Below are 26,054 nucleotides of genomic sequence, written 5' to 3'. Positions count from 1 at the left end.
TTTCTCCTTTTTATGAGGACATAATCATAATGGATTAGGGCCCACCCTAATGACCTCATCTTAACTTGATCATCTGGTAAAGACCCAATTTCCAAATAAGGTCTCGTTCACAGCTGCTGGGGGTTAGGACTTCAACATCTTTTGGGGGGACACAGTTCAGCCTATGACAGTGTGTGATGGAGAAAAACTAAACAGAGAAGAGACAATGTGGGGAGAATAGCAATTTTAATAGGGTGGCCATTGCTTTATTCAAATTGGAAAAAAATTTATTGAGGGCCTATTATATGCCAGCACTTAAGATAACGAAGATACAGATGAATGAAATATGGTCCCTGGCCTTGGGGAGCTCACTGCAACGGGTGGCTACAGGGGTAGGGGAAGAGGCAGGCCATGTGGCATGATCATGTAAGATAGTAATTCTAACTATTTAAGATTGGCTTAATTCTAGAGGCAGAGGCAAAGAACTGTGTTACTGGTTATAGTATGTTAGCATTTATGTATCCTAATATTTAATGTTTCAGAGAACTAGGCACTGGGCATAGGTGACATTTGAGTGGGTAGGGAAGAAGCTCAAATAGTTCATTGAAAGACCCAAAGGATGATATGGGTGGGAGGGCATGTATGGTAGAAGGATATGTAAGGGAACAGCATGAGGGGACTAGGCTATGAGGGAGAAAAACCCAAGTTTAGATTAAGACTGACCTAGAAGACTGTGAAGATGGAAGGCAGGCATCAGGAACTCCTGGCTCTCCATCCCTTCACCTCCCCAACTCCAGCCAGTTATCCCAGCTCCCTCTCACCTGTGGGCTCAAGCCTAGCCACCTTTTAAGGCTCCCTGGGCAAGGAGGATAAAAAGTACCATAATTTGCTCAAAAGGTACAATTAGTTTTATTCTCAGTACCTATTACTCTAATTCTAGACTCTAATCTTGTTTCCTAAAATATCTATCTGATCTCTGGCCCTTTGTTCCCAGTCTTCTGCCTGTGTCCTAACCACCTGCTATTTGACCAGCCTCTGCATTTCTATGCCTAGCTCTGTGGTACCTGATTCCCTCTATCAGTTGATTGTTCTGGATCTTGAAATACTTTCTGCCCAAAGCCATAGCACTCACCTACTTTATATGGCCTTGATCTTCCTGAATTACTTGATTTTAAGTACTTACTAGCCACTCTTCCTGTACCTTCAACAACCACAGACACACGCTTACCTTCTATGCGGTCACAGCAGAAGCTCCTCAGCAGTGAAAATGACTTAGATTCAAATGACCTAGATTCTAGTCCCAGGTCTAGACTGAGGCAAGCCGCCTAGCCAATGGTAGCCTTCTTTTGTTTTGTTTTTTTAATAAACATTAAAAAATCTAGAATAGTTTAGATTTATAGAGAAATTGCAAAGATAATAGAGAGTTCCCATACATCCGTGCAATGGACTGAATGCTTTTGCTGCCCACCCCTCACCAAATTTGTATGTTGAAATGCTAACCCCCAAGAGGATGGTAGTAGGAAATGGAGGCTTTGGGAGGTGATGTGGTCATGAGGGTGGAGCCCTCATGAATGGGATTAGTGCCCTTATAAAAGAGACCTCAGAAAGCTCTCTCACCCCTTCTGTCACGTAAGGACACAGTGAGAAGACAGCCATCTATGAGGAAGCTGGCTCTCACCAAACACTGAATGTGCTGACACTTTGATCTTGGACTTCCCAGCCTCCGGAACTAAGAGAAATAAATTTCTGTTGTTTATAAGCCACCCAGTCTATGGCATTTTGTTACAGCAGCTGGAACAGATTAAGACACTCAGCAACCAGTTTGCCTTTATTATTAACATCATACAATAGTACAGCATGTTTGTTACAATTAACGAACCAATATTGATATATTATCATAACTAAAGTCCATGCTTAATTCAGATTTCCTTAGTTTTTACCTCACGTCCTTTTTCTGTTCCAAGATCCCATGCAGGATACCACATTCCATTTAGTTATCATATCTCATTCAGATCTTCTTGGCTGATAGTTTCTCCCTTTTCTTGTTTTTGATGACAGTTTTGAGTAGCACAGGTTGAGTATTTTGTAGAATGTCCCTCAGTGGGGATTTGTCTTGATTAGACTGGGGTTATAGGTTTTTGTGACGTAAAGGGCCATTTTCGTCACACCGTATCAAGGGTCGTACTATCCACAAGATATCACTGTCAATATTGACCTGGTCATCTGGCTCAGGTTGTGTTTATCAAATTTCCCAATTGTAAATTTACTCTTTCCCTCTTTTTATAGGCTGAATTGTGCTTCCTCAAAATTCTTATATTGAAGTCCTAACTTGCAGTAACTCAGAATGTGACTGTTTTGAGATACTGTCCTTAAAGAGGTAATTAAGTTAAAATGAGGTCATTTGGACCTTAATCCAATGACTGGTGTCCTTTGAAGAGGAGATTAGGACACAGACATGTACAGAGGGAAGACCATGTGAAGACACAGGTTGATGAAAGCCAACTGCAAGCCAAGGAGAGACGCTTCAGAAGAAACAAAACTTGCTGACACCTTGATCGTGGACTTCCAGCCTCCAGAATTGTAAGAAAATAAATGTCTGTTAAGTCGTCTCGTCTATGGTGCTTTGTTATGGCAGCCCTAGCAAACTAATATATATCCCCTTTCACACTCTTTTTTTTTAAAGATTTTATGTTTTTTTCCTTTTTCTCCCCAAAGCCCCCCAGTACATAGTTGTATATTCTTCGTTGTGGGTCCTTCTAGTTGTGGCATGTGGGACGCTACCTCAGCGTGGTTTGATGAGCAGTGCCATGTCCGTGCCCAGGATTCGAACCAACAAAACACTGGGCCGCCTACAGCGGAGCACGCGAACTTAACCACTCAGCCACGGGGCCAGCCCCAGCTTTCACACTCTTTTGAATGAGGTCACTACACGCAGCCCACACTTAAGGAGTGGGGAGTGATGCTGCACCTCCTTGAGGACAGAGTACCCACATAAATCAGTTACTTACATCAGTATAGATTCGTGGATATTTATTTTATACTTTGGGTTATAATCTAATACTACTTTATTTCTTGCTCAAACGGTTCATGCGTTGGCCACTGGGAGCTCTTTCATTTGGTTTCTGTGTCCCTTTGACCTACCCGCCATCGTTCTGCGTGGGTTTTTTTTTGCTTTGTTCTTTTTCAGAGCCCTTCTTTACTTTCTAGCATTACAAGATGCTGCAGGCTCATCTTGTATATTTCTTTTTCAGTCCTAGAATCAGCCATTTCTCCAAGGAGCCCTGATTTGGAGGATGGTATCAGAAACTAAGATCTGGGCCTTGTTGCCTCGGGAGTATTGTTGCTTCTAGGCCCCTCTCAGCTACAGAGCAAGGAAATATCTGTGTATACCAACCTGTGTATGTAGACATACCTAAAAATATTTCTATATGTAGTCACCTGTATTTATATTAAGCTAAACATGAGTCCATACTGATGTCTTCAACTCCAATCCATTACCACACAGATCCTTCTAGCCTCCTCCCCTGGCTTACCTGTAAATTCTCTAAGAGCAAGAAACCAGAGCCTATCTTCTTTTCATCAGCAAAAACAGGACAACTTATATGTGTATTGTTGTTGAGGGGTTCAAATGAGATAAATGAGAAAGTGTACTGGAAACTGGACTGTGTCATACAATTTGAAGATATTATTAATCAAATCTTCAGAGCTCTCTCTCCCTACATATTCACTCCCTGCCCTGGACTGCCTGGTTCTGTCATTTTTCAGGATTCAACGGAAGCCGAATCAAGAATTCAGTGACTTCTGAAAGAGCATTTTTGATGGGGAGCAAAATGAAACTTAGGAGTCAGCCAGAAAGGATGAATAGCTCAAAGATTAGGATGGTACACATGTATTGACTTATCTGCGTATACTACCTGGCTGTATAGATTAAGAGCCTCTTCTAATGTGTCAAGGCATATCAAATCAAAATGAGTAAGGAAATACTGAACTTCCTCAAGTTCTCACACACTAAAGAAGACAACACTGCAGTGTCATATTGAGGAGGCATATTGGAAGGTGTAATGGCATCTGTTGTATTTCTTTGTTTGTCATCTTTTCTGTATTTTGGGAAAATTTCTACACTTGTCCTGCCTCCTAATAGAAAAATCAAGATGCAAATCCTCACCTCTTTTGCAGCTCAGACACAGTCATATGACCTAGTCTACAAAGATCAGATTTATCTGCACAAGACTTAGGCTATGGGAGTGAGTAAATGTGAAGAAATAGGCTCTATCTAGAACTTCCATTTGCCAGTGAAGGTAGCAGCAGAGGCGGCCCAGTTCTGGGGACAACAGTGGTCACATCAAAGTTGGGCTTCTGGCTTTCAGTGTTGGTGGTGATGGCTGGCAGCACGGGTGGTAACAGTGTCCATATCAGGCCATTGCTATACATGTTTTGGGGATAGTTTCTAGAAGATTTACAGCAAGACTGTTTCTCAAGCCTTTCCAACAATTTTATAAGTGATCTGCTATCTTTTGATAAATCTCTTTTCTGCTTAAATGAGACAGAATTATGCACCCTGATCACTATAGAGTGGAACAGCAGGGGTTAAGGGGAATGACTACAATTCAAGGCTATAATTTCATCGAGAAAATATTTATTGGGCATTTAAACTATGGCCAGACACTGGGTTAAGTGAGCGCTAGAGCAAAATAATAAGATACCTTTCCTGGAAGGGAGGACAGCTGAATGAAGGCAATTAGAACGCATTGTGATTAACTGCTAAAACAGTGTTATTGGTCTAACTTGGCTAAAAAAATGGTTATTTTCTCTCAGAGGATGAAACAATTAACATGATGTGGAGGAGGGGAATATTCCATTTTCACAAATGTACATTTGAATTAAGTTCTAAAATGTAACCAGGAGTCCATCAACAGACATTACCAACTAAGACAAAACAAGCTACAGATTGGGGAAAGATACTTATGATGCATATACCTATCCACAAAATTTTTTTTAAATAAAGAACTTCTACTCGTTTTAGGGAACTTGACCTAAGACACAGGCAAAAAGCAATGGTTGCCATACATGGAAACTAGAAAGTAATGGATTCAATTCTGGAGAGCAGCTAAGTTCCAAGATGACACCTGTGCATTAGGATAAGAAAGCAACAAGTTCAGATTGAAGCAAGGGAGTTTTCTAGAGCAAAAGGAAGACTCTACAGAATACTTGATATGAGGAAAGACATTAAAATAATTGTGGCTATGATAAAGGCCAAAAGTACAAGGGGAAAAAACAATTAGAAACACCAAGTAAAACAAAAGCTATACAGGGAAATGTGATCATGGTACAAACTGTGATCTGCAGTGAACTCTATCTATCAACCTGTAAAGCTGAGAAGACTATTAATAATGATTATAAAATAGAATGCACATGTTATCAACCTTGATGATGTAATTGTAAGAACACAGATGACAAAAGTTGAGAGAATGGAGGAGAGTCAAAAGGAAGGACGGGACATTAATCTTGTCATTTTACATACTAGAGAACCAAGAAATACTGTTGATAGCCAATAAAACGAGAAATAAAGGTGAAAATATATTATTAGACATTGTCAAGGAAGCCTATAAAGGAATCGAAAGTAGTGATGTTATGATCCTAGAAGGAGGGGGGTGGCAGTGGGAAGTGTTAAATGCTAAATCCTCATTTAGCACTCTTGAAAACCATTAATTTCTGTCTAAAATTACAAAATCAAGAAACAGTGGTAGAAACATAGTATTGAGAGGTACGGAGGCAACTGCTAGAAGAAACACAGTTTTTTGAATATTTCAAGTATTTCTTACTCTAGGAGCTAAACTTGGTGGTAGAGGTATATTTCGTGATTATTAGCTTTTCACTATGTCCTTCTATACCACTTGACTTCAGAATCACATACAAGTATAATTTTAATGTTAAAAAAGCTGAAAGGAGCAGGGAAACAAGTCTAAAAATTTAATTTAGAACCAAGTCTCACACTCCCAGAACATTTGGAACTGGTGACAAGGGAGAAGCACATTGCTGGGCCTCATAAGGCATCTCTTACATAAGGCCACCTCTCCAAGATTGAGAGCCTTAGCTGATCTACCTAATACACAGATCTACCTTATACACATTTTGCCTTACAGAGAAAGAGGCAAAATGAGGAGACAAAGGAATATATTCCAAATAAGGAAACAGGATAAATCCTCAGAAAAAGAACTAAACGAAACAGAGATAAACAATCTACCTGACAAAGAGTACAAACTAATAGTCATAAGGATGCTCATGAACCTGGGAGAGGAATGGATGAATTCAATGAGAACTTCCACAAAGAATTGGAAAATATAAAAAAGAGCCAGTTAGAAATAAAGAATATAATAATGGAAATAAAAAATTCACTAGAGGGACTCAATAGCAGAGTAGATAATACAGAAGAATGGATCAGTGAATGAAAGACGAGAGGAAATCACTCAAGCTGAACAGATAGAAAAATGAATTAAAAAGAACAAGGACAGTCTAAGGGACCTCTGGGAGAACATCAAGCACACTAACATCCATATTATAGGTGTCCCAGAAGTAGAAGAGAGAGACAAAGGGGTAGAAAATCTATATGAAGAAATAGTAACTGAAAACTTTCCTAACCTAAGGAAGGAAACAGACATCCAGGCACAGAAAGCACAGAGAGCATCAAACAAGATAACCCCAAAGAGGCTCAAACAAAGACACATTTATTATTTATAATTAAAATGTCCAGAATTAAAGGTAGAGAATCCTAAAAGCCACAAGAGAAAGGCAACAGGGAAACAACACAAGGCTATCAGCTGACTTCTTAGCAGAAACCTTATAGGCTAGAAGGGAGTGGCACAACATATTTAAAGTGCTGAAAGGAAGAAACCTACAGCCAAGAATACTCTAGCCAGCAAGGTTATCATTTAGAATGGAAGAAGAGAGAAAGAGTTTTCCAGACAGACAAAAACTAAAGGAATTTATCCCCAATAAACCAGCCTTACAAGAAATGCTAAAGGAACTTATTTAAGTGGAAAAGAAAAGACCACAAATAGGAATAAGAAAATTATCAAAAAAAAGAAAGAAAGAAAGAAAAAAGAAATCCCTGGTAAAGGCAAAAATACAGTAAAGGTGGCAGATCAACCACCTATGACGATAACATGAAGGTCAAAAGACACAAGTACTAAAATTATGTATTTCCGTGATAAGAGGGTAATGGATACACATGCACAAAAAACAGGTTAAATATGGTATCAAAAACGTAAAATGTGGGAGGAGGAGAGTAAAAGAGTAGAGCTTCCAGCAAATGATCAAACTTAAGAGACTATCAACTTAATATAGATTGCTCTATATGTAGGTTATTATATACGAACCTCATGGTAAGAACAAACCAGAAACCTATAATAAATACACAAAAAGTTGAGAGAAAGGAATGCAAACATAATACTAAAGAAAGCCATCAAAACACAAGGGAAGAGGGCAAGAGAAAAAAGGAACAGAGAAGAACTACTAAAACACCCAGAAAAAAATAACAAAATGGTAATAAGTACATACTTATCAATAGTTACTTTAAATGTCAATGGACTAAATGCTCCAATCAAAAGACATAAGGTGGGGGCTGGCCCAGTGGTGTAGTGGTTAAGTTCATGCACTCCACTTCGGCGGCAGTCTTAGCAGCATATTTTCAAGTGCCATGCCTGATTGGGCAAGGGAAACAACAAAAAAAATAGACAAATGGGACTACAGCAGACTAAAAATCATCTGCACAGCAAAGGAAACCATCAACAAAAGAAAAAGACAACCTAACAATTGGGAGAAGATGTTTGCAAACCATATACCTGATAAGCAGTTAATGTCCAAAATATATAAAGAGCTCATACATCTCAACAACAACAAAACCAATAACCCAATTAAAAAATGGGCAAAAGATCTGAAGAGACATTTTTCCAAAGAAGATATACAGATGGCCAATAGGCACATGAAAAATGTTCAACATCGCTAATTATTAGGGAAATGCAAATTAAAACCACAATGAGCTATCACCTCACATCCGTCAGAATGGCTATAATTAACAAGATAAGAAATAACAAGTGTTGGAGAGGATGTGGAGAGAAGGGAACTCTCACACACTGCTGGTGGGAGTGCAAACTGGTGCAGCCACTATGGAAAGCAGTATGGAGATTCCTCCAAAAATTAAGAATAGAACTACCATATGATCCGGCTATTCCACTACTGGGTATTTATCTAAAGAACATGAAAACACAAATGTGTAAAGACAAATGCCCTCCTATGTTCATTGTGGCATTTTTTCACAATAGTCAAGACTTGGAAGCAATCTAGGTGCCCATCAAGGGACAAATGGATAAAGAAGATGTGGTACATATACACAATGGAATACTACTCAGCCATAAAAAAGAGGAAATCTTGCCATTTGCAACAACATGGATGAAACTTGAAGGACTTATGCTAAGCGAAATAAGTCAGAGGGAGAAAGTTAAATGCCATATGATCTCACTCATAAATAGACAATAACAACAACAAACACACACGTAGACAGAGATTGGACTGGTGATTACCAGAGGGGAAGTGGGGAGGGAGGATGGTGAAAGGGGTGATTCACACAGGTGTATGGTTATGGATGATAATCAGCCTTTGGGTGGTGAACATGACATAATCTACACAGAAAAAATGAAATATAATGATGTACACCTGAAATTTAATATAATGTTATAAACCAATGTTACCTCAAAAAAAAAAAGAAGTAAGTTTTGGTTTTATCATTCTTTTTCTATATTTTTACCCTATGATTGATGCCCCACCTGATGGCATTTGCTTCAGTCGGTTCTCTTAAAAAAACTTATGAATTTAAGCAATGATCCCAAAGAAATCACTTTTAAATTTCTAGATCCTTTCTGGACATCCGTGCTTTTACAAAGTTGTGAAGACCCTTCTGAGTCTCAAACCTCTAGCCTCTTCTCTTCATGCCCTCCAAGAATATGACCTCACCACTCCCTCTTATGGATGCGATTAAGGCCATTCAGCGAACCCTCTCCTCCACTGTCCCTTTTCCCCACCTGAACTCTAGTCATTCGTCCTCTGACTCTTTGAAAGACATGCCAAAGCTGATCTCTTCGCCCATGCATCCATCCCAGTTCTTGCCCTCTTGCTTCCTCTACATCTTTAATTTTTCTTCCATACTTTTTGTCTTGCCTATAACCATACTCAAATCTTTCCTACATTTAAAAGCAAAACCAAAAACTGTATCTTCTTTCATGTACCTCAGAATCTCTCAAAACAAACACATTGTTGGGGCCAGCCTTGTGCCATAGTGGTTAAGTTTATGCACTGGGCTTTGGTAGCCCAGGGTTCACCGGTTTGGATCCCAGGTGCAGACCTATACACTGCTTGTCAAGCCATGCTGTGACAGGCGTCCCACATATCAAGTGGAGGAAGATGGGCACGGATGTTAGCTCAGGGCCAGTCTTCGTCAGCAAAAAGAGGATTGCCAGCGGATGTTAGCTCAGGGCTAATCTTCCTCAAAAAAAATAAAATAAAATAAGAAACACATCCTCACCACTAATTCATCATCAGTCACTTATCATTCCTCTTCTATTCCTCTGCCTCATGCCCAAACACACCTGCTCTACTGAAACTGCTCTCTCCAAATGATCAGTGATACCAATGTCCAAACCTACTGGCCTTTTCTCAGGCCCCACTCTTCTCACTGCTCTGCTACACTCTACACTGTAGAGCATCTTCCTCTTACTAAAACATGTTGCTCCCTTTGCTTCTGACACTTGGAGAACAAATCTCCCATAGGAATGTGAATATACTGCAATCAGCTGGCAATATTCTAACAGAATATACCCAGGAGTTACAAGATGTGAAACAAGTATAGTGAATAGATCTTTAAAGTTTACATATAAACCTAACATATGAGAAAATAAACTTGGTAGGAATACTACTATATATGACCATCTTAAATTACCCCAGCTGGCAACACTTGAGCCACAGACCTAACTCATATAAAGATATTCAAGACAGACATATTATATAGAGTAGTAATTTTCTGCTGGAAAAAAAACCCTAATATTTTTAGTTTTCCTTTCAGCAAGTATATTCACAGCACTTGGGGCTTCTCATATTGATATTAAAGTGGTTGAGAATTAAGGAAGATATGAAAGGTCTTTGTCCTGTAACCTACAAGCGTGGCCCAGCAGAAAGCTGCCCACTGGTGTGTCTGCCTCTCAGCTTTATGCTTAAACTAAAATATGGCTGCTCTATAGTGATCATTTCTGCATTTATTCAAACAACTGTCAACTTACATTTATAGACAAGGTTACTAGAAATACTAGCTCATATAGATGCAAAAAAGCAAGAACCTAGAATACAAATCAGCCTAATTTATTGGTAATGGGGCAGATAGAGAAAGCTTGCAAAGTTATGATCATAAGCAAGAGCAGAGAAGCAGTGAACACGTACTACGTCCCCACCATGGAAAATCAGGTACACTACTTCCAGTGAAGTGAGGTTTATGAGCACAGCTCTTTGCCCTTTCCTCGGCCAGAGAAACCCTGGGGGTAAAAGCCTACTTCAGGGAAGGAAAGCCTACCCCATGGCTGAGACAGAAGCAAGCATTCTCTCTCCGCATCCATGTCCTTAATCTGGTTTCCCACTTAACATTTCCAACCCAATATTCCCTTTCCCTTTATTCATTCAACAAACATTTGAGTATGTATAAGCTGTTTCTAGGTGGTAGGGATAAATAACGAATTAGATATCCCTCTAAGGAAGTTAAAAGTTGAGCTGAGATCAGAACGAAAAAAGCCAGCCGAGCTATGAACCAGGGAAGCATTTAATGGAAAAGAAATGTGTTGAACAGGGGCAGGAATGAGCTCGGAACACTTTGAGAGGTTACACGACATGTTAAGAACGGAAGTGAGGTCTGGCGCAGCACGAACCAGGGAGCAGAAGTGGAAAGCGATGTGTTAGGAACTATAGCAGTTGTCCCGGTAAGAAATATTAGAGGCTTGTGGAATGGTGCCAGCAGTGGAGAGAAATCAGCAAATTCAGCATATTTTGGTATCTGTTAGTAACAGCCTCTGAGTAATCAAGGATGACTTCAAGATTGGTTTGAGTACCTGAGTGGGCAAATGCACGGTGGTATCGTATCATTTACTGAGTTGAAGGCTGGAAGAAAGAACAGGGTTAGGGAGGAAAATCAAGAGTTGCTTCACATGCCATGTTCTCCAACCAAACATCCTTAGTTAGGTCTACATTTTTACGACTCCCTGCCTATTGGAAAATAACATTCCCTCTACCTAAAATGCTCTTCTTCCTCCCTTTCCCCTCACCCATGCCTACAGCAGCCTGTCTCTCAAAGCCACCTCTAAAACTTCCCTGATCTAGCACTCATCCCATTTATCCTCTAAGTTGAGTAACTCATTCCTCTAGACTTCCTGGAACTTTATTTCTACCTCTCTTATGAAATGTAATACTTCCTACCTTGCATTAAACCTTATATATATAAAAGGTTTATATATTTCTCAGAATGTGGGCTCCTGTCTCATCCATATTCATATTTCTTTTTTTTTTGAGGGAGATTAGCCCTGAGCTAACATCCGTGCCCATCTTCCTCTACTTTATATGTGGGACGCCCACCACAACATGGCTTGCCAAGTGGTGCCATGTCTGCACCCAGGATCCCAACCGGCGAACCCTGGGCCGCTGAAGCAGAACGTGCGCACTTAACCGCTGTGCCACCGCGCGGGCCCATCATATTTCTGACAGTACTGTACTCGAGTGTTTTATACCTGAGATGGAGAAGACTCACAATCTGCAAACAGTTAATGTTACCTTACTGACAAAACCTTCACAAATATAAGTTAGACTGGAAGGATCTCATTAACACATTATTTAAATTAAAACAAAATTTAAAACTAATAGTCAAATTCTTTCTGCATGTAATAGGTGAAATCTAAAGGGATCAACTTCAGAAAATATACTGAAAAACAATGTAATACTTAAATGAGACAAAAATTGCAAATTAAATCAATAGAAATTAAGTAGATCAATTTATTTTTTGTATATTTCACAAATATAATTTTGGAAGGGCTATTTAACAAATTTCAGCATTAACTGCCAACTCTATAGTCACGTTCAACAAAAAAGGCATTTACTCTTGGCCCTTTTAATACAGGCAAAGTGTCCTATTGCATCACAAATGACAGAGATGCAGTAACAGATTTGAGGGCATATTAAAGGAATCAGATGTTTTCTTTCAAATGCTGTTTAGTTATGAGTAACACAATACAAACATACATTAACAGTTATCACGACCACCAGTGATTTGCAGAATAAAACCCACAGGTCTACTTACTTAAAAGGCTGAAACTACAAATGAGTTTTGAAATCAGTGTTTTTATCCTTAGATTAACAATCTCAAAATGAGATTTCCTTGAGCCCAGTTTTACAAGGTGTGGTGAGTCAGGAAGCAATATGGAGACCGGCAGTGCGTGCTGAGTTGCAGAGTTAGGACAGTGGCTCAAATCAGTCATATCCAGATTAGGATAGTGTTTTAGAAAATTAAAAACGTGTTCTTAATTGTGGCATACTAGGAAGGATGTTAAGGATTGATAATTCATCAGCCCTAAAAACCATTTAATGAATGCCATCAGGGAGCTTAAGAAATAAGCAGGGATGGGGGGTAAAGTAAGATGAGGTGAAAAAAGATGACAACTGGAAGAAATGTATTTGAAAGTTGAGGAATGTAAAAAGGCCACCAGCGAAGCTGCTTTAGTTGCCACTCAGGTGTGCTCTTCGTATAGACTACCTGCCTCTGGATCACCAAACAAGTTTAGAGCACAATTTAAGTAGAGATTACATTTTGGCTTTGATAAAATTTCACTAATTGGGATCAAGAAAGAATATATGTCTAATTTAGTAAAAAGTATAAATAAAAATTCAGAGGTATAATTTCATTACATCAAGTAAAAAGAGCAACTAATTCCAACTGTTGAAGTAATAACAAGTAGAGACCTTACCAGGCCTGCCTTGATGAACAGTTAAGACTTATTTTTAGGTCAACAAAACAAGAGTATTGAATAACTTGTAAATAGACTGCAAACGTGCTCCTTCTAGCTCATCAAAAACAATCCAACAATCCTTATTATCCCAACATGCCAAGAACTTTCCTTGTTTTAGTCAGACGTAGCCTTTAAAAATGAAATGTTTCTTAAAACTGTACTATCAAAGTAGGAGCTATGGAACATGAAACATCAGATAATTTATTTTGGACTTCCGCCAATTTTCATGAAATATGTTTTATCTCGAACTTCAGTTTACCCCGACATTAACTGATAATAAACGGGACACTGATTAAAATTAGCCATTTCTCAAACCACAACTCTGAAATCATAGAAATGGATGATTAAGCTCATCTGGTTAAACTCTTCATTCAAGCACTGGTAAAACACGGCCTGCAAATACGTCTTAAATAAACTGAGCTTTGAGACAGAACAGAAAAGTTTAAACCTCTCTATCCCGAGCACCAAAAATGGAGGCTAAGCGATTATACCTACAAATCCTTAGTGACAGGTCTTTCCTAATGGAAAATCCTGAGATTTTAAGCACTGTGAACTTACAGAAGGCAGGTTGGTGTAATGAGGAAATTTACTTTTAATAAAAAGACAATCAATATTTTATTTTGGGCACTTATTCAGTATTTCACAGATCCTCAACAAGTTTTGAGGTAGGTTAAATATTAGCATTGTATTTTACAAACTAAAACTCAGAGGTTACAGCACTTGTCGCAAACCACAATAGGAGTCCTATTATGGTTTAAGTCCAAGAATAACATGGTCTCTGATCTTTCAGATTTATCTTGTCTGATGTGTGAATTTAATGGTGATAGCTTGCAAATATTCATTAAAAAAAGACTAGATATTACAGAAATTCTACTTTGGGGTATTTTGTAATTCTTAAATCAATCCTACAATGATTATACAATATTGTGGAATAACCTACTTGTTCCCATTACAAATATATTTATATACGTAAGTGATCCTTAAAATTACAAATTAGCACATTACTGATTCTGTTGCTTTTTTGCCTTTTGGGGTGGGTGGAGCAGGAAAACAATCAGCAAGCTTTCCTCAGAGTGCTAGGCAGCCTTTAAGTGCAGGTGCCATATTCAAGGCACCGTCTATGATGATTTGGGGTCACAGGAAAGCAGGTATACAAATGGAGCCAAGATCCAGAAAAGATGCCTGGATCCACATGAGGGGAGGCCCTGCACGAGTCAAAGATGAAGAGGAAAATACTATCATCTCAGGCTACTGATCCTCATTATCATGCTACAGCCTTACAACAACTTATGGGAATAGCTCCTAAAAGAGCAGCAAATTTGTCCCAATAAAGTCTGTTACAGTTCTTACTAACTAGATAAACCACAAGTAAAATGAAATTGATATTTTATTAAAGTGACATCTATAGAAGCAAAATATCTAAATATTTTAATATGACTATGTTCCACCTATTATGTAAATTAATTGTCACAGGCAAATTCACTTAGCTCATTATAATTCAAATTATTTACCAGAATTCAGCTCATCCTGACATAGGTTCCTGGGCCAGTCTTCTCAAGTATTTGTTTCATTATAAAGTTCCTTTTATTTAAACAACTGTCAAATATTAGTAATAATACAGGATTAAGAGTAGTTAACAGCTGAGAAATTATAAGGAAAACATCGTTATAAAACACAGCATTCAGCAGAGCAAATTTCAAGAGTAAGGATACAGACACCTATGCTTCTGAATAGACTGAACAGCACAGCCCAACAGGATTTGAGTGAAAGAAGCAAGAAAAAAAGGAGGGAGGGGCCACCGGAGGCAGAATATCGAAGCCTTTTATTCTAGTGTCCCCAAAATTTGACTCAAGTAAAAAGTTTCTACATTAAAAAAGTTTATATAAATTACATGGATTGCAATTTTCATAAAAGTCAAAACGAAATGTTCTGCATAGGACAAAAGATATGCCTAAGCAACATATCATATTTGCACAAGGCCACTGAATGTCATGGGTATTAGTAACAAATGAAAAGGCTTGTCTATGGCAGACTGAACAAAGATTTCTGTTTGGTATTCTATAAGCCCAAGATGGTAAACTACTCTTACTATACAAAAGCTCTAATGACACACAGAGTTTTGTGGAGGAGCTCTTGTGCTTCTGGTTGGCACAGCATCTACTTTTTAACATGTGAAATTAATACAGACGTTTGTGAGAGGTTGTGCAAAACTACTGTATTTACAAAAATGGCACAAAAGTGAATTTAACAGTCGATGCACATGCACACTTCATTCACATCTTCAACAACAAAAGGTATTCTAACATTATAGAACTGAATAAGAATACTAGCTTCAACGGCAGCTGTTAAGCACTAGGGTCACAGAAGATACACCAGAATGGGCAAATATTGCCCAAGTAAAATTCTATTGTTAAAGCTGAAACAGGTTTAAGGCCATTCAAGTTCAAGCACAGAAACACAAATCATTTGGAGCCCCAACTATTTGTGTTCAAAATGTGACCTTTCTTCCAACTTGTGGTCTTAAACTTCTGTTTTACAAAATCCAAAAGGAAAATACAGAAGAAATCAATACGAGAGAGGTTATATTAAATAACATACAAAGCTGTAATTAAGATGAACTAAGGAAAGCCAAAACATTAGAAGTGTAAAATTTGCTTGTTACTTGTTAGAACCAGTCCTACACTAGGAGTTAGGTAATATATACAATTATTTTCAAGTAGATTACTTAATGTTGCTCTAACATGTTTTCATCAGTGCACTGTTAAACTAATCAAAACTTCTACACGTGTATATTCCCTTACAATAGCAGCACACACTACCGCTACCTGCAAAGCTGTCACTCTCAAATGACTCAGTGAATGAAAGGAAATAAAAAGCAGAGAAGTAACATATGAAGGAGAAACAATGGGAATTACAAGATTCATGCAGTTCGGCTCTTTCATCAGCCAGCCAGCTTGCTAGCAACAAGGGATGGTTTCCGTTGAGGAAGGTCCTGTGGAGTGGGAATGTGGTCGCCAGTGACCTCTGTCTTATCCGGAGCTGCAGTGGGAAGTTGCTTGTTCTTCATTTTTGCTTTAGCCATGTTGTAATCCCCAGAATCGAAATATTTTTGCTGGAAATTAAAAAAAAAAAAAAAAAAGAAATCAGACTAGAGTTTGACATCAACTTCCTCATCAATCTATCTGGGAATGAACAGTCCTGGACTTAAAAAGTAAAATGCAAACCTTTTACTAATGAAAAAATCAGGCTGAAATTCTTGCTGAAATGATTTTGAAAAACACATAATTCACCAACTTGCATTTAGAATGTGCCACCCACTTTCAATCAAGCTTTCATTTATTAAAACTATTATTTATAGTTGCTGCTACTCTGTCATCTAGGACAAACATTTCTGCAAGGATTTAAATCATTTATTTGAATGAGAGCAGTTCACTAGAATCAAAATTAAGGTTACGATATAAATGCTAGGGTAATGAGAGAAATAAACTCATTACAAATTAATTATCACTTAAAATGCACATCCCTATCCTACACCTCCATCATTTTCCACTTAAGACACTGAATAAGTACAACCATTGCTTTTTTTTTTTTTTGAAGGGATGGACAAGGTAACAATCATACCCTTTATCATTAAAATAGAAATTGTGATGAGAGCTAAAGATCAACCTTAATATTGCCAATCTACATGAGTAATCTGTTCCAGAGTAAAAACAAATGAATTTGCCTGGGTTCTGACTTCCACCTATCATGTTTAGCCAACCTTCACTGAAAGTGCCTGCTATACCTGAGGCACTGTGTGAATCCTGGAGAGAGACACAAAGATGAAGAGTCAGGTAAATCAACCATTATACTGTTTTAAGTAGAGGAAGTGTCATGGGAGCTCAAAAGAGGGGAACCTCTGTCTAGGGTAGGCAAGAGGGAATAATCCAGAAATGAGATGAGGCCCTGGACAAAGGGTGAAGGGGAGAAAACTATAAATATTCTCTTTGAGACTTCAGGGATACCTCACGTGGTAAATGAAGTCGCTGGAAACTCAGAGATTTGTACAAAATTGTTGAGTGGCCTGGGAAAAGGTCTCATCAGCTGCCTCCCACCAGGAACTATTCTTTGATAAGTCAGATCTGGCCTAAGGCCAAAGGGTCTAACATTACAAATAGCTTTTCCTGCGTCACTGTTCATGTAACACATTGAACAGTAACAAGGAAACTTGGACCAGGCCCTTCTAAGGCTTGCTGCAGCTTCATTTCTGCATGTTTTAAAATGAGTATAGTGAAAACGAAATCTCAGAACTTCTGATGCACCGCATTATATTAGAGAGCTACTTCTGAAGTTTAATAGCCTCTAGAGAACAAAGCAGGCTGCCAAATATTTTACTGGGTCAAACGCACAAACAGAAATTTAACACACTACAAATTTTAGGTGGATTTTTCCCAATGTAATAAAGTCAGTTTCCAATGATACCTATTTTATAGTAAGCAAAAGTTCATCATAAGGGGATCTCACTTAATTGTAGATTAGGCTACTCTGCTTGGGGAAAAGGAATTAAATTTATTTAGTGTGGCTAGAAACAAAACTAAAATCAATGCTTAATAATTTTAACTGTTCCAAGGATGGGGTGAACATCACTGCCTGTCACATTGGGACAGATACAGTCTAAGAAGGCAGTATTAGCTGTCTTAAAGAATTTTTAAATTTTGAGTTTTTAAGTGAAAATCTTTAAAAATTAACAAAACAGTCTGCATTATCTGGATGGCATTCTTCTAAAAGCCTCCTCCCACCCAAATCTAGGGGCCACACTTACATCAGTGTTTATAATTACACTGACACTAAGTGATCACCTAAAGTGACAATATTTAACTTTTAAAGCCATGCTTCTTAAAACTGGACCCCCAGTTTTCTCAGGACTTCACAAACTTGACAAATATAAAAAAACATGGGCCAGACTGCTTCTTGATATCTTTCCCAGTTTTGACAGTCCATACGTCACTGTGTACATGTTATATTGTTAAAAGCCTAAAAGAGGTATCATAATAACATTACCAACTACAGTAAAAGAGAAATGGACCTGACATAAATAATATCTAACCAACCCTCTCAAATGAAGAAGAAACTATTTAAAGATACTACGGTAACTTGCCAGCTTGCTATTATGACAGAGGAAAACTAAAACCCAGGACCCTGTAACCTAGACATCTTAAAAAAAAAACAAAACTCTTTTAACATAGTAAGAAATGATACAATTGAATATAAGATTTCATTTCCCTAATATAAAAGTGCTTATTCATTGATATTTTTGGTAAAAACAGAATCATTCAAAAGCTCCCTTCTCAAATTCTATATAATTGTTTCTTGATTCAAGCGGCATTTTCTCATTGGCAACTCCAAGATACTTAAAATGTAAAAAATAGTTGAAGCAAGAGGAAATTAGAGACAACAGCCCAAATGTTGGAAGAAAGCCTGTTAGCATAAATTACGCTACTGATGAGCAAAGGAGAAAACCTTTGTAAACACTAAAAGTTAAATCCCAAATCCCAACAATAATAGTCAAAGACAACAATATAATTTATTTCATAACTAAAACCACACCTGATGGGACATTCTGAAAATGAGACTCAGTACAAATACATTCTACATACCTAGATTTGTAATGAACATGCTTCTCATTTTGCTTTTCCAATTTATCCCCTATATTATGGTCTTCATATGCTTTTAGATGATCACACAATATTCTATTTTGTTGACTTATCACAATTTATTTAACTATTTCTCTGCTACTGAATAGTGGTGCTGCTTCTAATTATAGTTAAACTACAAAGAATATCTTCAAACTTGAGACTTCTTCCTTATATTGAATTATACTTAGATGAATTCACAAGAGATTATTCATTCAAAGAATATGAACATTTTTATAAATCTTGATCCATATCCCTTTCCAAAATGAGAGGAGTAATTTTAAATGCTACACATAGCAAAGAGCATATTAGCAATATTGAACTTCAACCTCACCAGTGGGTATTATTTTAAATATTTTAATTTAGGCGAGTGTATATAATATGGTATGATTGTTCTAATTTACATTTCACTGATGTCTATCAAGATATTTTTCTCTGTGTTTAATAACCATATTTCCTCCGTCAAAATCCTTTATCTAGGGGGCAGGCCCCATGGCCAAGTGCTTAACTTCACACACTCCACTTTAGTGGCCCAGGGTTTCGCCAGTTCAGATCCTGGGCATGGACCTAGCACCACTCATCAGGCCATGCTGAGGCAGCGTCCCACATAGCAGAACTAGAAGGACCCACAACTAGAATATACAACTACATACTGGGGGACTTTGGGAAGAAAGTAAAAAGAACACTGGCAACAGATGTTAGTTCGGGTGCCAATTAAAAAGAAAAAATCCTTTCTCTGGGGCAGCTTAACGTTTTTCCTGTATACTTTAAAGAGCCTTACAAATTTTTTTTTTTACTATCAGTTTTGTCTTAGTTTTCCCAGTGAATTACTTCTCACAGGACAGAGGTTTTACATTTTTATATATTGGTATAATTCTTCCTTGTCATCCTATTATTTCAAAGCTGTGACTGTTATTCTTTCATGTAAAATAAAAAAATATTCTATTATTTTGCCACTTTAAAAAATAATTTGTTAAACTAAATAATTTGTTAAAATATTCTTTTGGTAGAAAGACAAATAGTGTATGATCTCTCTTATATGTGGAATCTAAAAACATCAAACTCAGAAACAGAGGAGAGGAGTGCTTGCTAGGGGCTGAGGGGTAGGGAAAATGGGGAGATGTTGGTGAAACGGTACAGACTTCCAATTATAAGATGACTAAGTTCCAGGGATCTAACACATAGCATGGTGACTATAGGTAACAATATTGAATTGTATACTTGAAAAGTGCTATGAGTAGGGCTTTAATGTAACAACAGAACGGTAATTATGTAAAAGATGCGTTAACTAACCTTATTGTGGCAATATGTACAAGTATCAAATCACCACATTGTACACCCTAAATTTATGCAATGTCGTATCTCACTAACACTGGAAAAAATGTTGTTTTGAAATTTGGTTTATTTGAGGAAATAATCCATACATAACCACAGCTAATATACACATGTAAACACACACACACACAGACATGTTTTTGTAAGCAAGCAGCAGATACCAGTATATGTAAGGTATTTATTTAAGGACAAACATGACTTGGCATCTGATTCAATAAATAATTCTCTTCCGTAAGTAGTATTTTATCATTCCCTGCTCCTTCTATGGTTAATAACTCAAATGTGCTTAAACCGAAGATAGAGCCTTTTAATTTTTTATAAACAAAGGAAAGGGTTAGAACAGAAAATCTAAGGAACAAACATGTAGCATTATCTCAATTCAAAACTCATTATTGAGAAATAATGGTTTCTACCTCACAAAGTATGGTAATAAGATTCTGAAAAAATGTTTTCAATAAACTACTAAAATTACAATATATAAATTGTATTAGAGTAACTCTCTAACTGTGAAATGTATTATGTAAAGGAGATAGTAAGCTATGCTTTTATAAGTGATTATTTCATCCAAATAAAAAGTATTTTAAGCTTTTGGATATTGTGTGGAAATCACCTTTAAAACAGGTAAAAGTTAAAAAATATGGGCAGAAGGATGAGTACCAACTTCTGGATAGTGGTTGCTTTTGGAGAAGAGAGAAAGGGTATATACACATATACTTAAGGTAGGTTTCAACTATATCTACATTTTCTTTCTTACAAAGTTAAAACTGAAGTCAATGTGGCAAAGTATTAACACATTAAATCTGGGTGGTGAGGACATGGGTTCTGTTATATTATTATCTGCACCTTTCTAAACGCTTAAAATCGTTTATAGTTAAAAGTGATAGAGCTGTAGATTCTCATCCTACCTATTTACAGAATGAACAGTATAAAACATTGGAAAAAACATTTCACACATATATACAGGGTAAGGGACAGAGCTAGACACGCAGATAGCCATTTCACAATCACTACTGGCACAGTGAGTTCACAGGCTTAAACGCTGAAGATTACACCTGAGAACTTACCCCTTTCTGCAGTCGTTTCCTTAAGAAATCTGAACCTCCAGGCTTTTGTCCCAGATGAGGATACCTTGCTTTTAATTTTGCTTCTTCAGCTTTCTCTGGACTAGTCACCTTATCTTCCATTTCCTGAAATAATTTTTAAATAAATTACTTCTCTATTACAATTCAGTAATTTAAAATAATTCACCTTTTTGATACCTGGATTCTGACTTTAGTTGTCAAATGCCCAATAACGCAGCATCTGATTAAGAAATCTAGCACAGAAGCTTTTAAAACATCTCTATCTTGTTTTTCAAATGATCCATGTGATAGTTCTATTATAGCTGTGATGCATGTGTAACACCCCACACACTGGATAAAAATATCAAGACAGCTCAGCTCTGAAGTCTTGCTTGCCATTACTTTCCAGTTATGTATAACACATTTATAGTCAGTCACCTTCTATGGAACTATCAGTTCTTTGCCTATATTTAGAGAACTGTCTTAATACTGTTAAAATACAAAAGATTTGAGTTCCTGTTTAGCCAAAATCACGGGCGACTGGAAGCTCCTGAGATTCTTTAATGGAAATTAACAGCAGCTTACTTTCCCACACATTTTCCCTTAATAACTCAATAAAGAAGACCTTGATATTTGTAAAGGAGAGAAACATTTTCATCAATCTTCACATCTGTGTATATATTGCCTAATTTCCCCCCCATATTTAATGACACTGTTCATGCCAAAGATTCCATTCTTTAATGTAGCAAAAATGTATTTTATTTATTTATTTTTTTGGGTGAGGAAGATTGGCCCTGAGTTAACATCTGTGCCAATCTTCCTCTATTTTGTATGTGGGATGCTGCTACAGCATGGCTTCATGAATGTGGGTAGGTCTGCGCCCAGGACCCGAACCCCCTATCCCTGGGCCACTGAAGCAGAGCATGTGAACTTAACCAATACACCACCTGGTCGGCCCCAAAAAATGTATTTTCTGACCAAGGACTGTCAGTATATTAAGGCTATTCACTTTTAATACTAGTCTTGATATACAGACTACTTTCTTCCCAAGTTACACATTTTTAGAGAAGCAGTGTTTACCACTTTATGGCAAGTACTGCAGAAGAAAGAATAAGGAAAACAGCTGCCCCGACAGAGAAGACTGGGCAACGGCAAGATGCACTTTCTGGCTAATGGACACATTTCTGCATACAGCTCAGCAAAATCACATCCTCCGCAGATCTCGATTCTTCCAGGTTATTAATGAAAAGTCAAAAAGCAAGACTGTTAAATCCATAAATGCCAAGCCCACCATTCTCGTACAGCAAGTAATCATTTATCAATTTAGGAACTGGAGAAACAACCTCACATTAAGTTTTGTATATATTTTCCTCAAATTATATTCATACATGTTTTATAATCAGCTTTATTCACCTTACATATTGTCAATATCTCCTTCATCTTGAATAGCTTCCTCATGTGTAATTACATCTTCTCATTTTCATCTTGGAGGATTTTGAGAATAAAAGCTGCTGCTGTCAAATATACTTCTCCTAAGGGGCTTCTTTTATGTGTATGCTCCCTTCTGCTTCAAATGTTTTACTTTCCTCCTTTATGCTGCAGTTTCACGCATCTATTTTGACTTTCAGTCTTTTTACAGTGGTCACATCATTCATTCATTGATGTACACAAAATTCAACTATGTGTTCTCAGCCAGAGATAGAGACTCTAAACAGCAGCAGGGATTCTGCCAGTCATTCCACTCAAGAAGGGTACGCCCCAGGGAGAGCTCAAGGGTAAGGTGTGTGATGCAAACCTGCTGTTCCCATGATGGTCTCAATCCCTGGGTATCTTTGAGAATGTAAGCATATCAACATACTGTTTATCATTCCAGTGTTTAAACATTCAGCGCCCACAACACAAGTCTACTACCTCAGCTGGCAATCAGCCCAGCCATCTGTTCAAACACTAAACAAAAAAGTGACTAATTGACCTACTGAGAACTGATGGGGCAGTCTCCAATTCGTTGGATATTTTCAAGGATGAACTTAGTTATATGTAATTTTTGCCTTACTAACTTTAGAACCTAACCCCATATAAAATATGACTACATTGTACTGATCACAAAAGCTGGAGAAAGAATATAAATTCAAGGTTACCAGTTTAGTGTAAGAAGGGGGGCTGGGTCACGGCAGTTTCTTCTCTGGGGCTCAGCCTTCCCAGGAGGCATCTACTGTAGCTCCAGGGCAATCACAGCGCTGCAACTCAGAAGTGGAACTGGGAGGAGGGATCTACTCTTGGTTCCCCTGCACAGTTGTTTTTTAAATTGGTTGACATTACATTTGAAAGTGGGTTGAAAAGGAATCCAACCTGATTACAGCCTTTCAGTTCCAGCACTTTCAAATTAGAGTGTTAACTGAGTCCCACATTTCCACTAAAACCATCTAGCTTTCTTGGGCCAGGAAATGAGGGCTCTCCACTTCTTCCCGTGTTTGATTTGAATCATCAGTTCTCTGTATCTAAGAGAGATTCCTGAAAATTTCTGGTATAGTAGTAACAACTTTCCGTAATTTGCAGTGTTTCTTCAGGTTTCCTCCATTTTATATATGGAGGGGAAAACTGTACACAATATACCATCTTAGCTGGCATCCTCTTATTTTCTTAATATGGAATACATTTATATATTTATATATAATATTAAGCATGCTCAATTAAGCTAAAATAGTTTACTACAGAAAACTTTTGGGCAAAATAACAACCACAGGTGAAAATATCATTTAGGTTTAGAATGGATTTACCTGTATCCTAGAAAAACAAATCAATTCTTGAACTCTCTTGCTGAATACATGGCACAATGGCAAGTACTTGCCAGTTGCAAATTTGTAGCTGGATTCAGAATTTCAGCTGCATATGACACCAAAAGGGGGAAAAATATGACCAAAGCTATATTTTTTAAATATAGTTAAATATCATCAAGATGTCAATAATACTTCTCATGGATCACACAAACATTCTTAAGCTTCTGCACATGTAGACAGTTCAAGGACCTTACTGATAAGTTCAAATGCTTGGCTGTTTACCAACATTCTGACGCAGCCACAGATTTGCCTGTGGAGTGAAGTATAAATAACACATCAGGCGGCAGACTCTGTCCATTGGCATTCAGCCCACACTTACCCTTCTCTAAACACTCCCCTGAATCACTACAGTTAGAAGCCTGAAACACACTTCCCAGACTCAATTCCATTAGGTTCTGCCAATGGCACCTACAGCACATCGAAAGGCACGGGAAAAAGAACCCATTCTGTTCCTGGTGATGCCACCAACAATGTGCAGACAGCTGCAGGCCCTGTGAGCTGCTGTAGAGGGGCACAGAGCAGCTACAGGAGAGTCGGGGTAGAGGACAATGGGCTCGGAACAGTGCTCACTCTGGCAGGGTCAACAGCTGTCTGCAATCCCTCACCTCTGAAAACATCATCTTCCCTCTTTTGCTCCTCTATCCTTTCTAATAATTTGTAATCTAATTCTCTAAATCACATCCTTTTCTGTTTGAAATACCCAAAGTGGTTTCTATTTTCCAGACAAGACACTGAATGATAAAATCAGGAAAATAAGCAATTTATCCCTATAGCCATGTTAAGAAATATAAAAGGGGACACAGAATTTGGTGTGATTGCATGTTTCTGGACATCCTTCAGAGGAATTCCTAAACATTTATTTCAGCTAGAATGAAAATAAATCCCAAAAAATGTTTGAGATATAGAATAATAAACAAAGCAATTCGTATACATGCATGTATTCTGACAAACAAGTCACTTTTCTAATTTTTCCCCCAGCTTTATTGAGATGTAAGTGACATATCACTTTTCTAATTTTAATGTCTTAAATGTGAGGTTAAAAATGGACAGAACAAAAATACTATATAAAAGTATAGTATTTTTAGAGTTTAAGTGTTCTATGGTTCTGTATCATTTAGAAAAGAGTTTACGATAATTTTACATTTTCTTCAGTTATGGATGCATCACAAAATTTCATGGGGAATCAATAAAATAAGAGAAATAAAGTACACAACTTCTAAACTAATACTGGAGGTAAAATGGAAGAAGAAAAGAAAATTCAAAAAAAAAAAGAGGGAGGATGGCAAGAAAGGAAAAAAAAAAAAAAATTAAGACCAAAAAGAAGCAAAATGTAAGATGGTAGAAACAAATCTCACTATGTCAATAACCACAACAAACATAAATGGACTGATAAACTGTCCATCCAAATCTAGCGGCTGGATTTAAAATAAAATCTAGCTACTTCCTGAGTACAAAAAAAAATCTAAGTATAAGTACATAGTTGAAAGTAACGATATGGAAAAACAAAACCAACACAGCAGGCAAATGCTCACAGAAACAAAGCTAGTGCACCTATACTAGTCTCAGATAACACAGACTTTGAGGCCAAAGCATTATTAGGGATGCAGAGGATCTAAATAGTCACGCCTCTAATAAAAAAGCCTCAAAATATATAAAGCAAAAACTAACAATTACAGGGAGCAACTGACAAGTCTATTCAAAATAGATTTTGACACACCTTCCTCAATTATTGATGAAAAAGACAAAGTAGTCAAGATATTTGATTTTAATTCTGCACCTAACAATTAGGAAATGCATATTCTTCTAAAGCACAAATAGAAAAATTGACTAAATACTAGGCCATAAAGCAAGTCTTAACCATTTTCATCCAGACCACCATCTATAAATGCAATGCATTAGGTTAAAGGTCAAAAAAAATTTATATATCCCTGTCATTTGGAAATTAAAATACATTACTAAATAATTCATGATTATTTAAGTAATCATGGGAATAAAAAAAATACTTGGAACTCACTGATAACGAAAATTCTACATATACCAAGCTTGTGGGATACAAGTGTCCCTTAAGGGCTTATATTAGAG

The 26,054-nt window shown here is 37.4% G+C and overlaps 1 protein-coding gene across 11 annotated transcripts in view; it reads right to left on the bottom strand.

The window, feature by feature from the left end:
- Positions 1-1,780: 1,780 nt before the first annotated feature.
- ARPP19 (cAMP regulated phosphoprotein 19) overlaps positions 1,781-26,054 on the bottom strand; it is a 30,184-nt gene continuing 5,910 nt past the window's right edge. For 3 of the 11 annotated variants that reach the window (XM_070273218.1, XM_070273398.1, NM_001433491.1), the window contains 2 exon segments: positions 21,139-21,261; positions 12,034-16,179 (listed from right to left, as the gene is read on the bottom strand). In XM_070273218.1, coding sequence (XP_070129319.1) covers positions 16,009-16,179; positions 21,139-21,261 — 294 coding nt within the window. In that variant the 3' untranslated portion in view covers positions 12,034-16,008. 11 annotated transcript variants of the gene reach the window in all.

This window comes from Equus caballus, chromosome 1 (genome assembly GCF_041296265.1).
Source record: "Equus caballus isolate H_3958 breed thoroughbred chromosome 1, TB-T2T, whole genome shotgun sequence".
Classification (NCBI taxonomy): domain Eukaryota; kingdom Metazoa; phylum Chordata; class Mammalia; order Perissodactyla; family Equidae; genus Equus; species Equus caballus.
The sequence above is the reverse complement of the archived record's forward strand: the minus strand, read 5'-3'. Positions and strand labels throughout refer to the sequence as shown.